General features: G+C 37.5%; 1 protein-coding gene across 1 annotated transcript in view; it reads right to left on the reverse strand.

Moving 5' to 3' along the window:
* Positions 1–4,696: 4,696 nt before the first annotated feature.
* Positions 4,697–19,534, reverse strand: part of LOC107581549 (tudor domain-containing protein 1-like) — a 17,833-nt gene continuing 2,995 nt past the window's right edge. Inside the window, exons 4-26 of the mRNA XM_016267148.1 lie at positions 18,813–18,897; positions 17,591–17,705; positions 17,431–17,494; positions 17,246–17,329; positions 16,990–17,169; positions 16,650–16,793; positions 13,858–14,026; positions 13,685–13,771; positions 13,416–13,592; positions 12,691–12,798; positions 12,338–12,508; positions 10,694–10,945; positions 10,466–10,600; positions 10,267–10,374; positions 9,776–9,946; positions 9,267–9,614; positions 9,008–9,124; positions 8,754–8,870; positions 7,746–7,913; positions 7,215–7,589; positions 5,306–5,380; positions 5,080–5,117; positions 4,697–4,958 (exon numbers count right to left, since the gene is read on the reverse strand). Coding sequence (XP_016122634.1) covers positions 4,899–4,958; positions 5,080–5,117; positions 5,306–5,380; positions 7,215–7,589; positions 7,746–7,913; positions 8,754–8,870; positions 9,008–9,124; positions 9,267–9,614; positions 9,776–9,946; positions 10,267–10,374; positions 10,466–10,600; positions 10,694–10,945; positions 12,338–12,508; positions 12,691–12,798; positions 13,416–13,592; positions 13,685–13,771; positions 13,858–14,026; positions 16,650–16,793; positions 16,990–17,169; positions 17,246–17,329; positions 17,431–17,494; positions 17,591–17,705; positions 18,813–18,897 — 3,348 coding nt within the window. The 3' untranslated portion in view covers positions 4,697–4,898. The remainder of the gene's footprint in view (positions 4,959–5,079; positions 5,118–5,305; positions 5,381–7,214; positions 7,590–7,745; positions 7,914–8,753; positions 8,871–9,007; positions 9,125–9,266; positions 9,615–9,775; positions 9,947–10,266; positions 10,375–10,465; positions 10,601–10,693; positions 10,946–12,337; positions 12,509–12,690; positions 12,799–13,415; positions 13,593–13,684; positions 13,772–13,857; positions 14,027–16,649; positions 16,794–16,989; positions 17,170–17,245; positions 17,330–17,430; positions 17,495–17,590; positions 17,706–18,812; positions 18,898–19,534) is intronic.

A 19,534-nucleotide genomic window follows, 5' to 3' on the forward strand; every position in this document is an offset into this window, starting at 1 on the left:
ATTGGTCCTCCAGCTGTTCCTTATATGTACATTTAACTTTTCCGGCCTCTTATTGCTACCTGTCCCAACTTTTTTGGAATGTGTAGCTCTCATGAAATCCAAAATGAGCCAATATTTGGAATGACATTTCAAAATGTCTCACTTTCAACATTTGATATGTTATCTATATTCTATTATGAATAAAATATAAGTTTATGAGATTTGTAAATTATTCCATTCCTTTTTTACTCACAATTTGTTCAGTGTCCCAACTTTTTTGGAATTGGGTTTGTACATCTAAAGGAAAAAGGAAAGGACTGGTAACCTTGGAAAGGGGATGTCTGTTTATTTTCATATGATATATGACTAGCATCAGTGATGTATGGCTCTGAACAAGCCAACTTGTACTAGGTCACAGTGAATCTCCCCTCAAACCCTGTGGTGATCCGCTCTGAAAGGCTACACTGTGGAACCAGGAGACATTTTATCGCCTGATTTAAATGGACTGAAGGACTAAATCCCTCCTCAGATTTATGGCTTATGTCCAGGAATGTCATGGGAAAATACTACACGGGTAGATGTCTCAATTCAGAAACTCCACACTCCAACAAAATGAATACAGTCATAGAAGTGTTTAGCTGAGGCTTCAGCAGGACAGCCAATAAAGTATAATAACAACAGCTTCACATCTCTCAGTCTGATAAAACTTATTCCTTACAGGGCAAATTCTGTAGAAGGTAACATAGGTGTTGCGTAATAAACATCTTGCTGAAATTCCTAGTTGAGGGCTATAATGAATTATTCTTTTCAGATAAACATCCCAAGTCACAAAGCATAACACGTTTAAAGTAGTTGCACAATTAAAGATTAAGAAAGATATGATTAAAATCTCTGCACTTTGAAAACACATGCTTAAAATAATAAAATAAAATGTTTCTGAACGGCAAGTGCTCAGTCACTTCCTCTTACCTTGACCAAACAGGAACATGAAAAGGAGATGCAGCCGGCTACTAGAGGACATTTTTAAGCCCTGAAATGTGAACAAAACAAAAATCAATTCAAACTGAGGAAAGAGTCTTGCAGGAAGTCTTTGAAGAGGCCAACTACTGAGTAAGTGTACCAAAAAAGACTTGAGAATGCTTACAAAGAGAAAAGCAGCTGTGAGTGAGACCGTCAGGGTAAACAAATTTGGAAGAGAACGATTTCTTGGAATTTCACTCATGAGTTGATGGGCTTGAGGTTAGAGGGGCAGCAATTTTTATTGACCCTCAGAGGCACTGGTCGGACAAGCAAGGAACATGGGATGAGAAAGAGCCAGTCTGAGGGCTATTTTGGGGTCAAACCCAACCAACTAATAGCTGAGGGACTCAGGTAGCAGTGGTCTATAAAGTCTGCACACTTACACATAATAAAATGACTGACAGAACTCAAGACCATCAATACAACTCAAGGGACTCATGACAAAATATTAATGGGTGGGCCGCCTGTCCATTGAGCCCAATGAGTAGGCATTACAGGACCACAAACATTGTTCCTAGCTCTCCCCCTGGTAGCGGGCAAGCTCAAATCTAAACCAGTCAAACTGTCATCACATCAGACTAATCATTTACCCGTCTGTGCTTTGAGAAAAGTGGAGGGAGAGCCCAGTGATGTGTGGAGAAAACAGCATGATACTGTTCATCTCAGATTAAGCCTACCTGCAGCCACAAAATCCTCCTGTGCCACATTCCCAGAGCTTAAGGTCAAAGTTCACATCTTTAAGAGCCAAACTTTATTATTAAATTAAACATGTTGACAAATGCCAACTGGTGGCACCAGACAGGAGAATTATTCACTGCTATATGGGCCACTGGATTCAATCTCAACGTCTACTTATTCTACTCTGCAATCAAAGTCAAACCAACAACCATCTATAACCAACACTTAAAATAAAAGAACTGGCTCATGCTCAGACTACCAGAATTAGCTACTTACAGTATTTCCAAATTAATTATGCATTAGCCACAGGATAACATGTTCAAAAGCCTGAGGTCAGTACAATTTTTTTTAAAGAAATAATTTAATATTTTTATTCAGCAAAGATGCATTAAATAGATCAAAATGACATTTCTACAGTTCCAAAAGATTTCTTTTTCAAATAAATGCACAGCTGTTTTAAACATTGATAATATTAAGAAATGTTTCTTGAGCAGCAAATCAGCATATGAGAATGATTTCTGAAGGATCATGTCACACTGAAGCTTTGCCATCACTGGAATAAATTACATTTTAAAATATATTAAAATAGAAAACAGTTATTTTAAACAGCAATATTTCACAATATTTCTTTTTTTTTTTTCAAATGCAGCAGCCTTGGTGAGCATACGAGGCTTCTTACAAAAATATTTTAAAAAGTCATATCAAGCCCCGGACTTCTGTTGAGTACAAGTTTTATAGAAACCATAGGTATCATAGACATCCATAATGCTTAATAACTTAAACTTAATAACACCTACAAACATCATGGCTATTTCCAATTTACAAACCTTCCTGAATGTCCTCGCAGTTGATAAAAGTAGTCCTAATTCTTCTTTATTCACAATTTCATACATTCCTCACTGGTCTAAGCTTAAGCTTTCACTTTAATTACTTCCTACTTTATCTATGAACAACTCCTCACCCAAGATGCCCTAATTCAGAGGTTTTCAATCTTTTGGATGCTACAGACCCTCAAATATGACCATCCTTGTGTGAGGAACCCCAATCTTAAAATCTAAAAGGTAGTTATATAACATATTTTTATGTAATTGATTTTTATTTGATGTACATTTTTTATACAAATTTGTATTTAAATTGGATCAATTTCAATGTTTTCTCTTACCCATTCCACACTCTCCATACAGGCCCCTGAGGACCCCAGTTTGAAAACCTCTACCTTAACTAATAACTAAATAGTCTTTTTTATTAGGCCACAATCAAGTCAAAGCTAAAAAAAAAAAAAATCTAGTTTCATGCATTTGAGTCGACATCTTTGAGTCACTATAAATGCACTGAAAACCATTTAATCAAATCAATATCTTTTTGAGTTGCAGGCTACATCAGCTTTCATACTGTTGTGTATACTTTTTAAACACGCTAAATGTATTTATTTGGCACTGGAGAGCTTAAAAGGCAAAGCTTGTTAATGGATAAGACACAGGTGTATGCAGCTGCTTGATCCCTATGCAGGGAGCAAATGACCTGAGCAACACTAGACACTTCTATAATCACATGAGTGACAGTAAATGAGAAGAGAAGCTGAGGATGAAAGGACACAGCATTTAGGTGCCTCCTCCCGAGATCCTTATTTAGCTCATTAGCCATTTGTGACAATCCATTTGTATAGATTTTGTCACGCATCAATCATTATGGAGAAAACATCATTCTAAGACATCTAGAGTCACATTGGTATGTTATGAGAAGTAGTTTTAATGTATTTGTTACTAAAGCATCATTAGCTAACATTATATTACTTCATTAACAAAGGAAACGACGTCACTCACGTAGACGAGAATTGCAGTTGGTTCATTTGTATTATCCTGTAATCTTTTGATTCAATATTAAGCATAATTTAGATATGTGCATATTACATTCTTTTATGCATGTTAAGTGTAAATTCGATAACACCACAATTTAATCTAATAAAAATCCACTGCATTGTTTTTTCCCCCCATTGTAGCATTGTAATTTTCTAGACGTTTTTGATTTAAGCAACGAGGTCGATTTAATGCAGAGAACGTGAATTAAACATTTTTCGTAACATTAATCTCCGAAAGCGTGAAATGAAATGACGCAGTTAAACTTTGCTATTGACACAATACATTGTAGTACAGTAATAAAGCGCGAGACAGCGCAGAAGAAAAAAATATCACTCTTGTAATATATACAGTGGGTACGGAAAGTATTCAGACCCCCTTAAATTTTTCACTCTTTGTTATATTGCAGCCATTTGCTAAAATCATTTAAGTTTGTCCAATGCTGCTGCACCGACTGTTTTGCATTTAAGGTTTCGGAATAACAACAGACTTTAGCTCAGAGAAATCTTCAAACATTTCTATTTAAAGTTGCACTTTAAAAACGCTGGTAGTTCAGGAGTAAATGTCTGACCTCAGTGACACGACCGTCCTGTTCTCGCCGCAGGTAATGTTACTAAAGTGTCCGAGTCTCTCTAGTGCTGCACCTCAGAGAGGGTGCTCTCTGCTACTTCCGTACTGACTTCATCCTCAGTTCAACTCAGGTCAAGACCCAAATTCTCTCAAGATATGAAGCGTCACCAACTTGTCTTGCATTAACTATAGGCATAATTCACCCAAAAATTACAATTCCCACGAGGTTTCAAAATTAACGGTCTTTCTTTCATGGAACACATAAGATATTACCGTCTCCTTCACGTTAAAAACATCTTTCTTCATACAATGAAAATGAAAGGGAACAGTTGACTCCAGTCACCAAACTATGTGGCTAGACCGTTTCACACAAGAAAGTCAGTCATACTAGGTGAATAAATAAAAACAAATGGCTTCAAACAAACTTAAGTATTTTTAATCTGCATGAAAAGGCCTACTTGAACAAAACTAGCCTTTGATGAAGAAAAAACTGAATGGCAATGCTGCATAATTCACGGTCAATAGTTTTTCCACTGAAAATAAAAGCAATAAACATTGAATATAATAAAACAACACCAACAATAACATTGGTGCAATAAAATAAAAATAAAATAATCATGCCTCTCGGAATATAAAATCTATTTTCTCAAGTGCTGACAAAGACAACAAACATGTTTGACACCACTGATACATTAACTCAAAAAGACGACATTTCACTGATGGAAGAAAAAAAAAAAACAGTCCGGGGCAGCAGTTATTTGTTTTGAACTTGACACTGAAAATCTTGATGAGTTACTATTTGGTTCCACCAACTTGTTTCACGAGGAGGAGAATCAATTTCTCAATATGGTCAATCTGAAAGAGGAAAAAGACTATTAAAAGAAAGAAAACGAGTCGTATGTATGCATAAACTATGCATATTGGCTTGCATTCGCTTTCCAAAAATGTCACGACTTGTGTTTGCAGCTTTCCCAACCTTTTGTTTCAGCTCCAGACAGCAGCATGATTGAGGAACTAGAAGGGAAAAAGCAAATAATAATAATAATAGTAATAACAATAACATTTGTAGAAACCAGCAGTTGGTCATGCACTATGCTAAACCACTCAGAATATTCGACTGTTATTGATTGCAAATGTCTTTTTTTTTTACGATGCTCAATCTCTTGCAAGTTATCAGTCTCAGAAACTATATCAATACCCACCATTGCTGTCCTTTGTGCTCATAATTTTTTGTGGCTCAGTGCATTCCACTGAAGTCATCGTCTTGGACATGTTTTCTGAAATCAGACATAAATGTTTGACAACTGTTCTCCTGGATATGATGACAAGGCTCCTTTTAAATAACACCGTTGAGGTACAGCTGAGAACACCAGGTAGAACAGCACCTGTGCACCAGAATTTCATTGTTAATTAGGGCTGCACAATTAATCGAATTTCTAATAGCGATTACAATTATGGATGCCACAATTACGTAATCGTTCAAAGTGGTAATTAATCGTTCAAAGCCCACTTACAGTGGGTACGGAAAGTATTCAGACCCCCTTAAATTTTTCACTCTTTGTTATATTGCAGCCATTTGCTAAAATCATTTAAGTTAATTTCTTTAACAAATGGCTGCAATATAACAAAGACTGAAAAATTTAAGGAGGTCTGAATACTTTCCGTACCCACTGTATGTTATTCTGCGTGCTTAAGATGCTTTTTTTTCTTTCTACATGTTATCTTAAGGGTTTTTCCATTGTTTTAATTTTAGTTTTAGTATAACACTATAATACCATTCATATTTTTTCCGATGTATAGTTGATATTTGAGGCTTAATACTATAGAAATGCACTAAAGGTTTTTCAGTTAGAGTGTTTTCAGTTTTTTATATATAAAAATAAGGCATGCAGTTGCATCAAACAATGGTATAAACTAGGGTTGGGTATCGATTGGGTTTTCTGTGATACCGGTGCCAAATCGATACTTTTAAAACGGTTCCGGTGCCTGAACCGATACTTTAAAAAAAGAGCGACAAAAAACAAAACAAAAAACAATTGATAACATTAAAGAACATTAAACATATTTAAAATAAATATACATAGCATTCACATGCTCCTCGGATGCTCTCATTTCCCAAGTTGTGCTTCCCTTACTCTAAGGCTAATAAATGTATTTCACGATCTGGGTCATTATTTAATACAAAACAATATTTAATACAAAACCACACAACGTTTCTACTGTATCTTTGTCAGAGTGAATTGAGTGTCATGAGTGAATTGACAGTGCTGTCTGTCACTGTCTTTAATCAGTTCTGTAAATGACTGTATGGTATGCCACATGCACTGTAATATGATTTATATTAAATTTTCTAATTAAAAGAGCAGCATGATCGTTTTATAAAGTATGCATTCATATGTGTTAAAGGCTAGATTTTCGCTGGAGGAAACAGCTGTGGTGTGATGAGGTGTCAGCGAAAACTTTACAGTAGATGGGAAACCGATTGCTCCCTCATGACCTTTTGTAAACTGTATTTATGACAAAGAACTGCACAGATACAGATATTATAACAATCTATCGATAAACACACACCTTGTGTGTTGTGTCCTCTGTTTCTGTTTGAGTCCACTCGTGCTGCGCCGCCACGGTCTGCGGATTGAAGAGCGCGCTGAAAGATGGGAGGAGTCGAAGTCTGCTGCAGTTTTCATACGAAATTTAAAGTGGACTGACTCTGAGGCGATCACGAATTTGTGTACAGTTTATGGAGCTAATCGCTATAGCCCTGCTAAAAATGGCCTAGCGACGCCCATGCTTCTTACATCCATTTCGGAGAACCAGGACAAATATTTCAAGCGATTGCTCAGGCATTTAAGTGGCACCGAAATGAGGCACCGAAATCTGCGTTCTGATTTGGTTCTAGTACATACCGGTTACATAGGTTACGGTACCCAACCCTAGTATAAACATCCTTCAATGTAAATTGTGATAATCGTAATTACAATTAATCGACAATTACGATTTTTGTAATAATCGTGCAGCCCTATTGCTAATGATCCTGTGCAAGCCCTGTAAACACCTACATTACCACACATCTTGCCAACATGAATTTTGCTTAATGTTTAATTTTCTCACCTGGTTCCTCAAGCCTGTAGCTGGCACTTAGAGGAGGGGCTTGATCTTCCAGGTCAGGTTTCTCAACATGTGCAGACTGAGGTTGATCTGCGGCCTTGATTGAGCTGACGGTTTGTGTCTGCCTCTGATCTACATCCTTTTTTTCCACAGCAGCAATGACAGGTGGCTTTGAGTTAGCCTTGCTCTGTCCTTTCTGCAGAGCTCCAAGAATAATGGCATTAATGTCTCTGCTAGTCTGACCAGACTGCTGGGAAAGGGTAAGCAAGTTGGAGGTCCCATCAAAGCCCTGCAGAGATCCCAGGATGCCCCCGCTCAACTGAATCCCAAAGAGTTCCAAAACTTCAGTGGGCCACACTATAGGGAAGTTCTCTTTACCTGTGAAGAAAAAAACAACAACAACAACAGGGTCACAATCATGACTCAACATAGCTAAAATAAGAAATCAAAATCTATCCTGTGCCCTACAAGGGTTTTAACGTTGGCAATGATTTGTACATTTAGATTAGATTAGAGTTCAGGTGCTAGGCTTACCTGCCAGTGCACATCTGACGATCTGGAATGGATGCTGGAGAAGTTCTTTGGTGATGGGAAGGATACTGGAGACAGGGACCGTCTCCATGTTTCCATAATCGGCGTAAATTACATGTGCATGCTTGCTTGTTACTTCCAACACAACAGCTCGGTACCAATTTTTGTCACCTGAATAATCAGTTGAATTTGACTGCTTTATGAAAGAACATCTAGGGCAGGGGTGTCAAACTCAATTCCTGGAGGGCCAGAGCCTTGCAGAGTTTAGATTCAACCTTAATTAAACACACCTGATCCAACAAATCAAATCCTTCAGGCTTATTTGAAAACGACTTGGTATGTGTGTTGGAGCAGGGTTGGAACAACCCTCCGGCCCTCCAGGAATTGAGTTTGACACCCCTGATCTAGGGGATATTTATAGCACAACCACATCACATAGCATCATACACACTCTCATAAAACCACATCACAAAGCGACGCAACTCTCATAAAAACAACATTAAAACATTATGCATAGAATATATAATGTATTAAAAAACACTTTAAAAGACACTTTTACGGTGGATGGGTGCACCCACTTTTACAGCTATAGTTTAAAAGCTGTGGACTACAGGTGTGTCAGTTTCAGACCTAGAGTTACTTGTTTAGCTAGGAATTCAACCAATGCATCCTCACTAATTACTTTAAATAGTTATTTTGGAATGTGCTGCTTAATATATATATATTTTTTTTTTAAAGCTAAACAATAGCATTTATTTGAAAAAAAAAAAATCTTTTAACAATGTAAATGTCTTTACTGTCATTTTTTATCAACTTATTTCATCCTTGTTGAAAGAAATTACATTTGAAATCTTACTGAACCCAAACTTTTGAAAGGAACCACAAGTTATAGAATACTGCTGCTTCTTTGAAAACACTTAACATACAGATTAATAACACTACACATGTAAAGTTGATGATTCCATCTATTTAACCTGGTAAGAGTAAGCAATAGGTGAAGGTGAAACTGACCTGAGAATTGTGCACAACAAGCAGCTCCTGGTAAAGGGTGGCACTGATTGGGGGTTGGCTGTTTGCTGCAGTACTTCGCAACATCAGTCATAACAGCCTTCAGACCCTCCACATTCACTGAGTGGACAAAAATCAGCTGAATGTAAAGCATCATTACTCTAATGGCCATGCTATGGTAGTTATGATAATATAACAATGATAATAGTTGCTCTAGCTAGACTTTATGCTTTAAATGCTATGCTATGAGTGCACACCTTGTCCAGGATTCATTATGTAAAAGAGACTAGGGCTGATCACTGCTGCCACCCTTGGTTGGAAAGCATCAGTGCAAGACAGCTCCAATGTTTTCCAATTCAAAGGAAAAGTGCCAACTAGACGACAATAAACATTTAATCATACACAAGAACAACAATAAAGAAAAATGACTTGCATATTACTAGTAGTAATAGCAATTACAAAACTGTCTTGATAAGAGACATATAAAAGGTTTTAGCATCAGTTATGCTAACTTACTTGATGAGGTTGAACCTTCTGTGTCATTGGCAGCTCCCTTGTTGTTGTTCACTTTCAAAGGCTCTTCAGCAGGTGGACTCTGATCAATGGGTTTAAGGGTGGGCAGATCCTCAATCTGACTGGTGGGTTTAGCTGGCTGCACAGGAGGCTGTTTCACCTGTCTATAAGGTTTAGCCAGGTGCTCCGAGATTAGCACAGCAGCAATGCTTTGTCCGGCGCTTTCCAGCTCTACCCCATAACCCTTCTCAGTGATGGACATCACTCTGCCACTCAACGGCTGACCGGCACAAAGAGCCTGAAACTTATGTATTGCCTCTTTATTCCACTGACCCTCCACTGCTTCCACTCCTGCACACATATGTACAATGCCTTTACAATATTATATACAGAATACACACTTACATATTCAGAAGACATATTTACTTCGTGTAGTTAATGAGTGGAAAAGATTCTATAAAAACACATTTCAAATAATTCATAGGCAAACAGACACCAACAGAGAAACAAACCTGCAAGCCAGCAGCGAATTGCTTGGAAAGGCAGTTTGAGCAGGCTTGGGGTGATGGCCTTTAGATGTGCCCCCTCCACCTCACAAGAGTTCCCATAGTCCACAAAATAAACTCTGGCCTTACCCTCTCCACACACTTCTAATACCATGGCCCTGTACCAGCGGGCATCTCCTTCAAACAGGGAGCAAAACAATATTGGAAATCAAATCTGTTCAATAGTTTATGACAGTTTTTAAATACTTGAATTTAGCAAGGATGCATCAATCTGATCAAATCTGACAGTAAAGTCTTCTACAGTATTGTGTTACAAAAGATTTCCATTTCAAATAAATGCTGTTCTTTTGAAATGTCTATTTATCAAAGAATCTTGAAAAATCAGTTTGATTCAATAAAGGAAAAAAGTGTCCTTTTTGGTTTGTTTCGGTTTACTTTCATTGTAAGTGTGTTACTGTGACCATGGTGTTTGCTTCTGAAGGATGAGTCAGTATCACCTGTGAAGAGAGCACAACACGGTTCTCCCACAGTGGGGGTAAAGGAAGCTCTCTCCAATTCACAATGCTTCATGAGCTCATAGGACAGCTCTGTCAGGATATGTGCATCTGCCAGAAATAACAACAAAATACTTCATCACAAATGTAAACGTAATGAGTCCCACAAAGTAGAAAAAATAACACTGATGGACAATCGCACCTGCTTTGCTGTAGTTATAACAGTAGAATTCATCAAGGCTCTTCAGGCTACTGATTACTAGCTCCACCTTCTGGCCATCAGAGGGAAGTTCAGCACAAGTCCACTCCATTTTCTCAACAACAGGTTTACTGAGGGCTAGAGTAAAATTAGAAAATATATATCAATTATCCTTTCAAAAATTATCAGAAATGGCTAAAATAAATCAGTACAAAAGGTTTCTTCACTTACAAGGCATTTCAGGTAAGGAGGCTTGAGTCGGTTCATTTTTCTCTGTCTCCACACTTTCAACGGCAACATAACCCATGTTAACCAACACCTCAGCGGCATTGGTCTGAGGGTCACTAGACTCATCAATCATGGACACCAGAGCCCTACCATCCTTCTTACCCAGAATCTCAACCCGTATGAAGCGGTTGCAGACCAGACGTTTCACCATCAAAATGGCCTCCTCTGGCCAGGTGCCCGTTGGAGACTTTATACCTAGAGCAAATTGAATATTAAAGGGGTCATATGATGCGATTTAAATTTTTCCTTTCTCTTTGGAGTGTTACAAGCTCTTGGTGCATAAAGAAGATCTGTAAAGTTGCAAAGAAGTTGCAAAGAGATATTCTTTATAAAAGAAGAGTCAACCACGCCTACCTAAAACGGCTCGTTCTAACACGCCCCCACATATCTACGTCACGATGTGGGAAGATTTGCATAACGTTCCAAATGTTCACGCAAAGAAGGCGTAGCTTTTACTCTCGCTGTAGTATTGTTGCTGCCGCCATGTCATGAAGGCACTGCGTTTCATTGTGAAAGCGAAATTACTTTGTTTGGCCTTCCAAAAGAGGACGATATCTGCTTCGTCATGCCTAGAGATGATCCGTGCTGGTCGCTGAGGAAATACATCAACTTTGTGCTGTGGATCGCCGGATCGGCTTTCACTGTGGACGAAGCGGAGTCCAGCCCGGGGTGGTCACATGTGGTTGCCGCAAGCCTGGCGGCCGCTCCTTTGTCAAATCCGCCGGCCGCCGCTCACTCAAGCCCACCGTGTGTTGTGAAAGCGAAACTACTTTGTTTGGCCTTCCAAAACAGGACACGACTAGAAATCAGTGGTTAAGTTGTATTTACAACACTGTTCCAGAACAGTTCAACCCAAATATTCAGATGTGTGCAGCGCACTGTATGGAGGACTGTTTCCTGATCCTGGTAGAGACTACAATGCCGGCTGTTCTGACTCACAAACTGTAAGTACGTTTTCATTTAAAGGATTTGCCACTGATGATTCAAATGCGAGCAGTGTAGAGTAGCACTTGTTGTTTGTCATTTCTCCGATCACAGATGCAGACATGGTTTTGTGTTTACGCGGCGCGATTCAATGTAACGCGTAAAAAGACAGTACAAGTCATTATAATCTGTAATAATGTCCCCACTGGATGCAACAAATGCCTCGTTTATAATGGGGTTGAATGTTTTTGTCTCGTCACTCCGGCCGGGACACGGCATCACAATATGGTAAGGGGTGTAACATTTCCGTCACACGCTTGAGGTATTCGGCCAATCACAACGCACTGGATAGCTGGCCAGTCACAGCACACCTCGCTTTTCAGACCGATGAGCTTTGTAAAAATCAACGCATTTCAGAAAGGCGGGGCATAGAGGAGAAACAATAATGTACAGTATGTGGAAAATAATGTGTTTTTTTAACCTTAAACCACAAACACATTTCAGTACACCAAATACACAAAATAATGTTATTTTTAGCAACATCGTATGACCCCTATAATGAATTAAGAAACCTTGCTGGTAATCTCTGACTTTGTCTGCAAGAATGCAAATTTGTATATGCTGAGCCAATAAAAAATCAGAGCATGAATAATTGTACTGTACCTGCTAAAGAACAAGGGATTGCTTGAGTTGCCAAAGCCAGCAACTCTTTGCAGATTGGTCGTAGGCGATATAACTCAACCTCCTCAGAGTTTCCAAAGTCTATGTAGCCAACACACACACGATCTTCCGAGGAATATGCTAGAACTTTAGCTCTATACCACTGGTTGTCCTCTGTAACACATGGAAATTACTTCAGAAGACATCACTTTTATGGTGCCTTTTTTAAACAATTCAACAGCACCCAGTCCCTTGCACTGTATGTGAAGGAGCACTATGGACATTTGTACATCAATCAAAAGAAAAGGAAAAATGAGAGAAAAAAAAAAAAAAATGTCTGAAGACACTGGACTGACCAGAGAAGAGTGAGCAGCAGACAGTTCCTGGTGCAGGTCTGAAGTTCTCACTGACCGGAGTTTTTGAGCAGTGCTCCCTTAAGTTCACTTGCAACTGCTGGATTACACCTAAATGCATGAAGATTACATCATACAGTGCACTGAACCTACTGAAAGTACAGCATATATTTCATAAAAATTTTCTAATTAAAAAAATACTGAAAAAAGATTTAATAGTCTCCACAAATATTAATCAGCACAACTGTCTTAACATGGATAATAGGAAATTATTCACCAATGAGCACCAAATCAGCATATTTTAATGATTTCTGAAGGATCATTTGAGAATGAAGCTGAAAATTCAGCTTTGCCATCACAGGAAAAAAAAGTTTTTTTTTTTTAATGTTTATTAGGAAAAAAATGTTTTTTACAATTGTATTACATTGACAGTTTATTGTTGTTTTTACTGTGGTTTTGATCAAATAAATGTAGCTTAAATGCAAACATTTTTTATAACACCTAAAGACCCCAAACTTTTCAGTGGTAATTTATGTGCACTAATGTCATGACATTAGTGCACATAAATTACCACTGAAAAGTTTGGGGTCTTTTAGGTGTTATAAAAATGTTTTGCATTTAAGCTACATTTATTTGTAATAATGTAAATTATTACAATAATTTAAAAAGTACATTAAAAAGTAATAAAGACATTGAGATAAACTTAAACTGAGTTGCAGAAAACTCACTCGCATTTTCAAGCTTCTGACAGAGGATCTCTGAGGGAGACTGGAGGTGGGTGACAATAGCAGTGAATGTGTCACCCAATCCTTGAGTCAACGGTTCTGGAGGCCTGGCTTCAGAGTTCTCATTCTTTCCTCCAGACAAGCGCTTGAAGTTCTCAAAGGATGCTGTCATCAATGAATCTGAAGATAGATGCGAATGGATGGAGGTTAAAAAAACGTAAAAAATGGCGTGAAACATTTAATGAAAAAGACAAGATAATGAAGCAACTCACTGATGTCATGTTCAGTCTGTGGTTTGACAGGAACGTCCTCCTTTATGGCATAGCCCTGCTCTATCAGGAAAGTGCTCATGTATTTACCTGTGGAACAAATTTAGATTGAAAATCTTGTGTGTATCACACAAAGCTCTCCAAACAGCCACTGCAATGAACCATAAATGCCCTACCAAGAGTGCTTAGAGGAACATCTACCGCAAGCAGAGCTCCATCATTCATGATATCCAACACTGTGAAGGTGAGACTCTTTCCAGCAATTAACTGCCTAACAGAAATAGTGCATTCGCCTGTCCAACTTCCTGTCAGAGGCTTTATCCCAGCAACACAACATTGCAAAGCCTGTCAGACATAAAAAAAAGCAGCTTCAGCAAAAGCATAACATAGTGGCATCATAAGTAATTTAACAAGATGGAGCTGTATATACACCCACCCACACACACACATATACACATATACACAGACAGTTGTGGTCAATTTTACATACACTTTGTAGTATCTGCAATATATTAAATTATTTTACCAAAATAAGAGATCATACAAAATGCATGTTTTTTATTTAGAACTGACCTGAACAACATATTTCACAAAAGATGTTTGCATATAGTCCACAAGAGAAACTAATCAATAAAAATTACCCCGTTCAAAAGTTCACATACGTTTGATTCTTAATACCGTGTTGTTACCTGGATGATCCACAGCAGTTTTGTTTTTTGTGATGGTTGTTCATGAGTCCCTTGTTTGTCCTGAACAGTTAAACTGCCCACTGTTCTTCAGAAAAATCCTTTGGGTCCCAAATTCTGTGTTTTGTTTTTTTCAAATTCTTTGGTTATTTGAACCCTTTCCTACAATGAGTGTATGATTTTGAAATCCATCTTTTCACACTGAGGACAACTGAGGGACTCATACGCAACTATTACAAAAGGTTAGGGATGCACGATATATCGGCCACCATATCGGTATCGCCCGATAAATGCGAATTTTTTCTGTTATCGGTATCGGCCTGATAAGAAAATTTGGCCGATATCTTAAAGCCGATAAATAATGCATTATTTCCTTCAGAGACACTTCAGATGCGCGCTGTTCGTTTGCAGCCTTTTGTGCAATTGTACGTTGTAATATTGTGTTTATTTGATGTATATCTGATTTATCTCATATAGAATGCGTTTGGTTAAGTTAAAAAGAGCGCTTCAGTTTACCGGTGATCGTCTTTAGCTCAGCGCACGCAGCTCAAACAGCAGTGCACAACATTAATAACTATGATTGGGAATGTCGTGTATATAACATTCTAATGAGAACATTATTATAATAAAACGTTGTGAATTCTTTGGGTTTAGTTGCCGTGTTTCAGCGCGTTGTTATGGGAAGAGCGCATCCACAACAGGATCACACATTCTGACTATAGCATGCAATAACTGCGTCATTTGTCATTTCATATATAAGTTGTAATATTATGTTTATGTTGTATTAATATTAATCTCAGGATGCATTTCCTTGAGTTAAATAAGCTGCCAGCAAAACGCTTCAGTTTACCGTGTTCATTCAGCTCTTCAGCTTCAGCTTGAGCTGCAGCTCAATGGCTGCTATTTAAAACAGTGGTATTAATTTGTTACTTTTTCAAAATCATTGATATATTATTAATAACAACAACCACTTGTATTTTTCTCTTATTATTTTCATCAACAATATGGTTTAGTAATTAAAATCATTTAATTATTGTCCGTGCAGAGGCTATTCTGTTTTATTGATCTGTGGCGCATTCATTTTGATTCTTTACATGTGTAATGATGTCCAGTGACTTGTTTGCATTATTTATGCATAATTTTATTTATTTGTAAGGCTTTTTTATGACTAAATTTGGTAATGGGAGAGTAAAAATATTTTTAAAACGTACACCGTTCAAACTAGGCTGCTTATGTTGAAGTGTTTGGGATGTGGCTTTTAATGATGAGACCTTTTTTGTAATCAGGCTCTCAAAAAGTATATAACAATTTGGATATAGATTTATCGGCCAACATATCGGTTATCGGCTTTCAAAAATAAAGAATAATCGGTTATCGGTATCGGCCAAAATTTTCATATCGGTGCATCCCTACAAAAGGTTCAAATGCTCACTGATGCTCCAGAAGGAAACACGCTGCATTAAGATCATTAAGATGCAACATTTTGAATTTGAAGATCAGAGTAAATAGAACTTATTTTGTCTTCTGGGAAACATGTAAGTATCTTCTGTAGCTTCTGAAGGTCAGTACTAAATGGAAAAAAAGATATTTAGGCAAAATAAGACAAATGTACACATCTTCATTCTGTTCAAAAGTTTACACCTCTGGCTCTTAATGCATAATTTTTCCTTCTGCAGCATCAGTGAGCGTTTGAACCTTTTGTAACAGTTGCGTAGGAGTCCCTAATTTGTCCTCAGTGTGAAAAGATGGATCTCAAAACCAATCATTGTTGGAAAGGGTTCAAATACACAAAGAATTTGTCAGACCTGAAGAACAGCAGGCAGTTTAACTATTCAGGACAAATAAGGGACTCGTGAACAAATCTTAAAAAAAAAAAAAAGGTATGGATCATCCAGGTAACAACACAGTATTAAGAATCAAGCGCATGTAAACTTGTGAATTGGGTCATATTTTTAAATTCAACTATTAATTGCTCTTGTGGACTATATGTAAACAAACATCTTTTATGTGAAATATCTTATTCATGTCACTATTCAGGTTAAAAAATAATATGCATTTTGCATGATCCCTCTTATTTTGTTAAAATAATTAACATTTTGCAGATACTACAAATTGTATTTAAAATTTTTACAACTATATATACATACATATATATATATATATATATATATATATAGGTTTCTACACAAACACACACACGCGTGTGGAACAAATAATTAATAATAATTATGTAAATTGTTAAAATTAATAATAATGTATTATGGAACGGAGACATAACTTACAAATGGTGGTGCAGCATCAATGTTCTCAGAGAGAGGCCTTATGTTGTCAAGTGTAACATTCTCCTCATTTCCAAAGTCGATGTAAAACACACTCACAACTCTGCGGGCCACATCGACTGACTGAACCTCAGCTCGATACCAGTTCTAAATCAGCATGAAAGAGACCAAACTGAGCACTACAAAACTCACTACAGTCTATGTTCTGAGATAAATAATTCCATTGTCCTGTTAAGCTGTGCACTGACAGACAGGAACATTAATGCCTATTTCACAAAAACAGTAATCACTGGGTTTCTGACAAATGTAACTAAAATTAAAAAAAAATTTTTAAGTGCCTCACCCGATCAAGAGAAAATTTTACAGCACAGAGCTCCCCAATTTCAGGCTTGTACTCAGCAGCAAATGAAGTGCTATAGGCCTTCTGGAGCTCTGTGGTGATGTTTTTCAGGGACTCCATCATCTCCACTGACTGCAGGTGAATGGAGAATTCCCCAGGGTTCCTCAGGTCAATCACTGTACCCTGAAAAAGGATCCTCTGTGAGGTACAATATCTGTTCATGGGTCATAAAGCAATATAGACCTAAACAGAAAAGTACCTGTATCTCAGATCCTTTAGAAACAACATTCTTGCGTAAATCACGTCGATACATTCTGTTTGGCTGTACGTCAACACAGATTTCCTTTATTAAAAAAAGAAAGAAAGTGATGCCCACTTATGAAGGAATTAGATGGAACAACTAACTACTGCAAATGTAAGTCACTATAGCAACCAAAGAAATACCTTAGTTTGAAGGCCACCAAGTCCATTTCTACTTGGCATAGCTGTGGATTCCTTCGTTTTATCACTGATTGAAAAAAGGAGGAGAAAAAGGCATGTTTTACATATTGTGCTTCCAAACCAACACACAAATGACACTAATATAAAACATTCCTGCTAGTACCTGGCAACTTCTGGGATGCTAGGTTTGCAGACATGTCGATGAGCTTTCCAATCCTGAGTCTGACAAGCTACAGAACAGTAGCATGTTCTTTTACAACCAGTGCACCTGAAGTTTCCTAAACAGGATACAAGAAAACATTACTAACAAATGACCTACTCATTCTGCTCATCAAAACCAACAAAAACATAGATGCGCCACTATCAGTGGCCAGGACTCTTTAACATGTGCACTGCAAAAAATGATTTGCTTTCCATAACAAATATCTAAAAATTCTTGTGTTCTAAAAAAAGATATCAAAATTAAAACATATTAAAATCAAAATTTTATGATATCTAAGAGGTGTTTATGGACTTTATTAAAATTAGATACTGAAGAGGCTGATAGTATGGAGTTTAAGTTTAAAGTTCCCCTATTATTCCATTTGAAATATTGCCTTTCATGCAGAGTGTAATGTAGCTGTATGTGAATGTAAACAATCTGCAAAGTTGTGAAGCCGAAAGTGCACGATAAATATTAAGTTATCGTCTCCCAAAAGAAAGAAGACAGCCTAAACGAGTCGTCAGTAATTCAAATACCACTTCTGTGATGGCTACATGTCACAGGGTAACACATTTGCATAATGCCTGCCTAGTTTCTGGCCGTGAACAACCTGACCCGCCCTCAATGTAGCTTGTTCATGTGGTTAACATCATGTGTCCTATGCTGTGAAAGCAAACTTTTATTTTCACTTCCAAAAGATGAGGCTGCAAAGAATCATTGGTTAAAATTCATTTTTTTCCCACTGTACCACATGTACCGTTCTCCACACACCGTTCGGCATGCACTAGGACCGCGGTTCAACTTAAATCAAATGAAATGCATCTGTAATATGGTTTGTTAGAGTTCGGCTAATGCATGTTTCTGTTGATGGATACAAATTCTGGCTTCACAATACATTACAACAGTTATACTAAAACAAGACAAATATGACAAATATAATTGGGTAAAAAAAGTAATTTTCTTACCACACTGGCAGATTTTCTGGTTTTAAGCATAGCCTAAATCTGATCACATTTAATAAATATTGGAAGTAATTTTCCTTCTCAAATAAATGTATCTTGATTTAACAATGTTTAGATATTTGTACTGGAAAACAATACAAAACATTGTGTAAGAAAATGTTTTGCAGTGTGACAAAATGACAAAGAAATGTTAAACACTGAAATTGAGCAAAGTAACCTACCCTGGTGACTGCAGTAATTGCACAGCTTTACCAGTGGGCCCACCATAGACCCTGCTGTCTGGGGGGGAGACAAAAAGTCTCCACACTGCAGAAAAAATTAAATACTTTAACTACTACCGAATGCTCTCTGATTTCTGGTTAAAGGGATAGTTCACCCAAATATAAAAATGCTGTTATTATTTACTCACCCTTAGGGCTGGACAATAATTCAATATCAATAGGTATCGCGATATAATTTTTTTCAATAACGGTGATATGATTTTTAAACACATTTCCGATATTTCGATATACATTACCAGTGTTTCCCATACATTGATTTATTTGTGGCGTTTGACTTCGTTGAATAAACATGAGCACTGCACGTTTCAAAATCAAAACGCGTCGCGGGTGTTTTATATGAATGTATCTCTGAAGGGAACTGACTGTCTTCAGAACAGTTTAGATGGCATTTTTATCTGATAAAGTAGCGTTCATGAGCGGAGCTGCTTTGTTTACAGCCATTACTGGAGAAACCTTTAGTTCCACCGCTCGCACAGCGCCTCCTGCTGGCAGACAAGCAGTTTGCATTTTCAATAAACCCATTTCCAGCAACATGCTTTTGTTGTTGCTCTATTTTTTTGTTTTCTGAAGCAACTCGGAGCATGTTTCATAATCGTTTACCTGGTTAATGCGCGTTTCAATCTATAAGAATAATCAGCCTACACGACCAGTCAAAGGTTTTT

This window comes from Sinocyclocheilus grahami, unplaced genomic scaffold (genome assembly GCF_001515645.1).
Source record: "Sinocyclocheilus grahami isolate Dianchi unplaced genomic scaffold, SAMN03320097.WGS_v1.1 scaffold36.1, whole genome shotgun sequence".
NCBI lineage: Eukaryota > Metazoa > Chordata > Actinopteri > Cypriniformes > Cyprinidae > Sinocyclocheilus > Sinocyclocheilus grahami.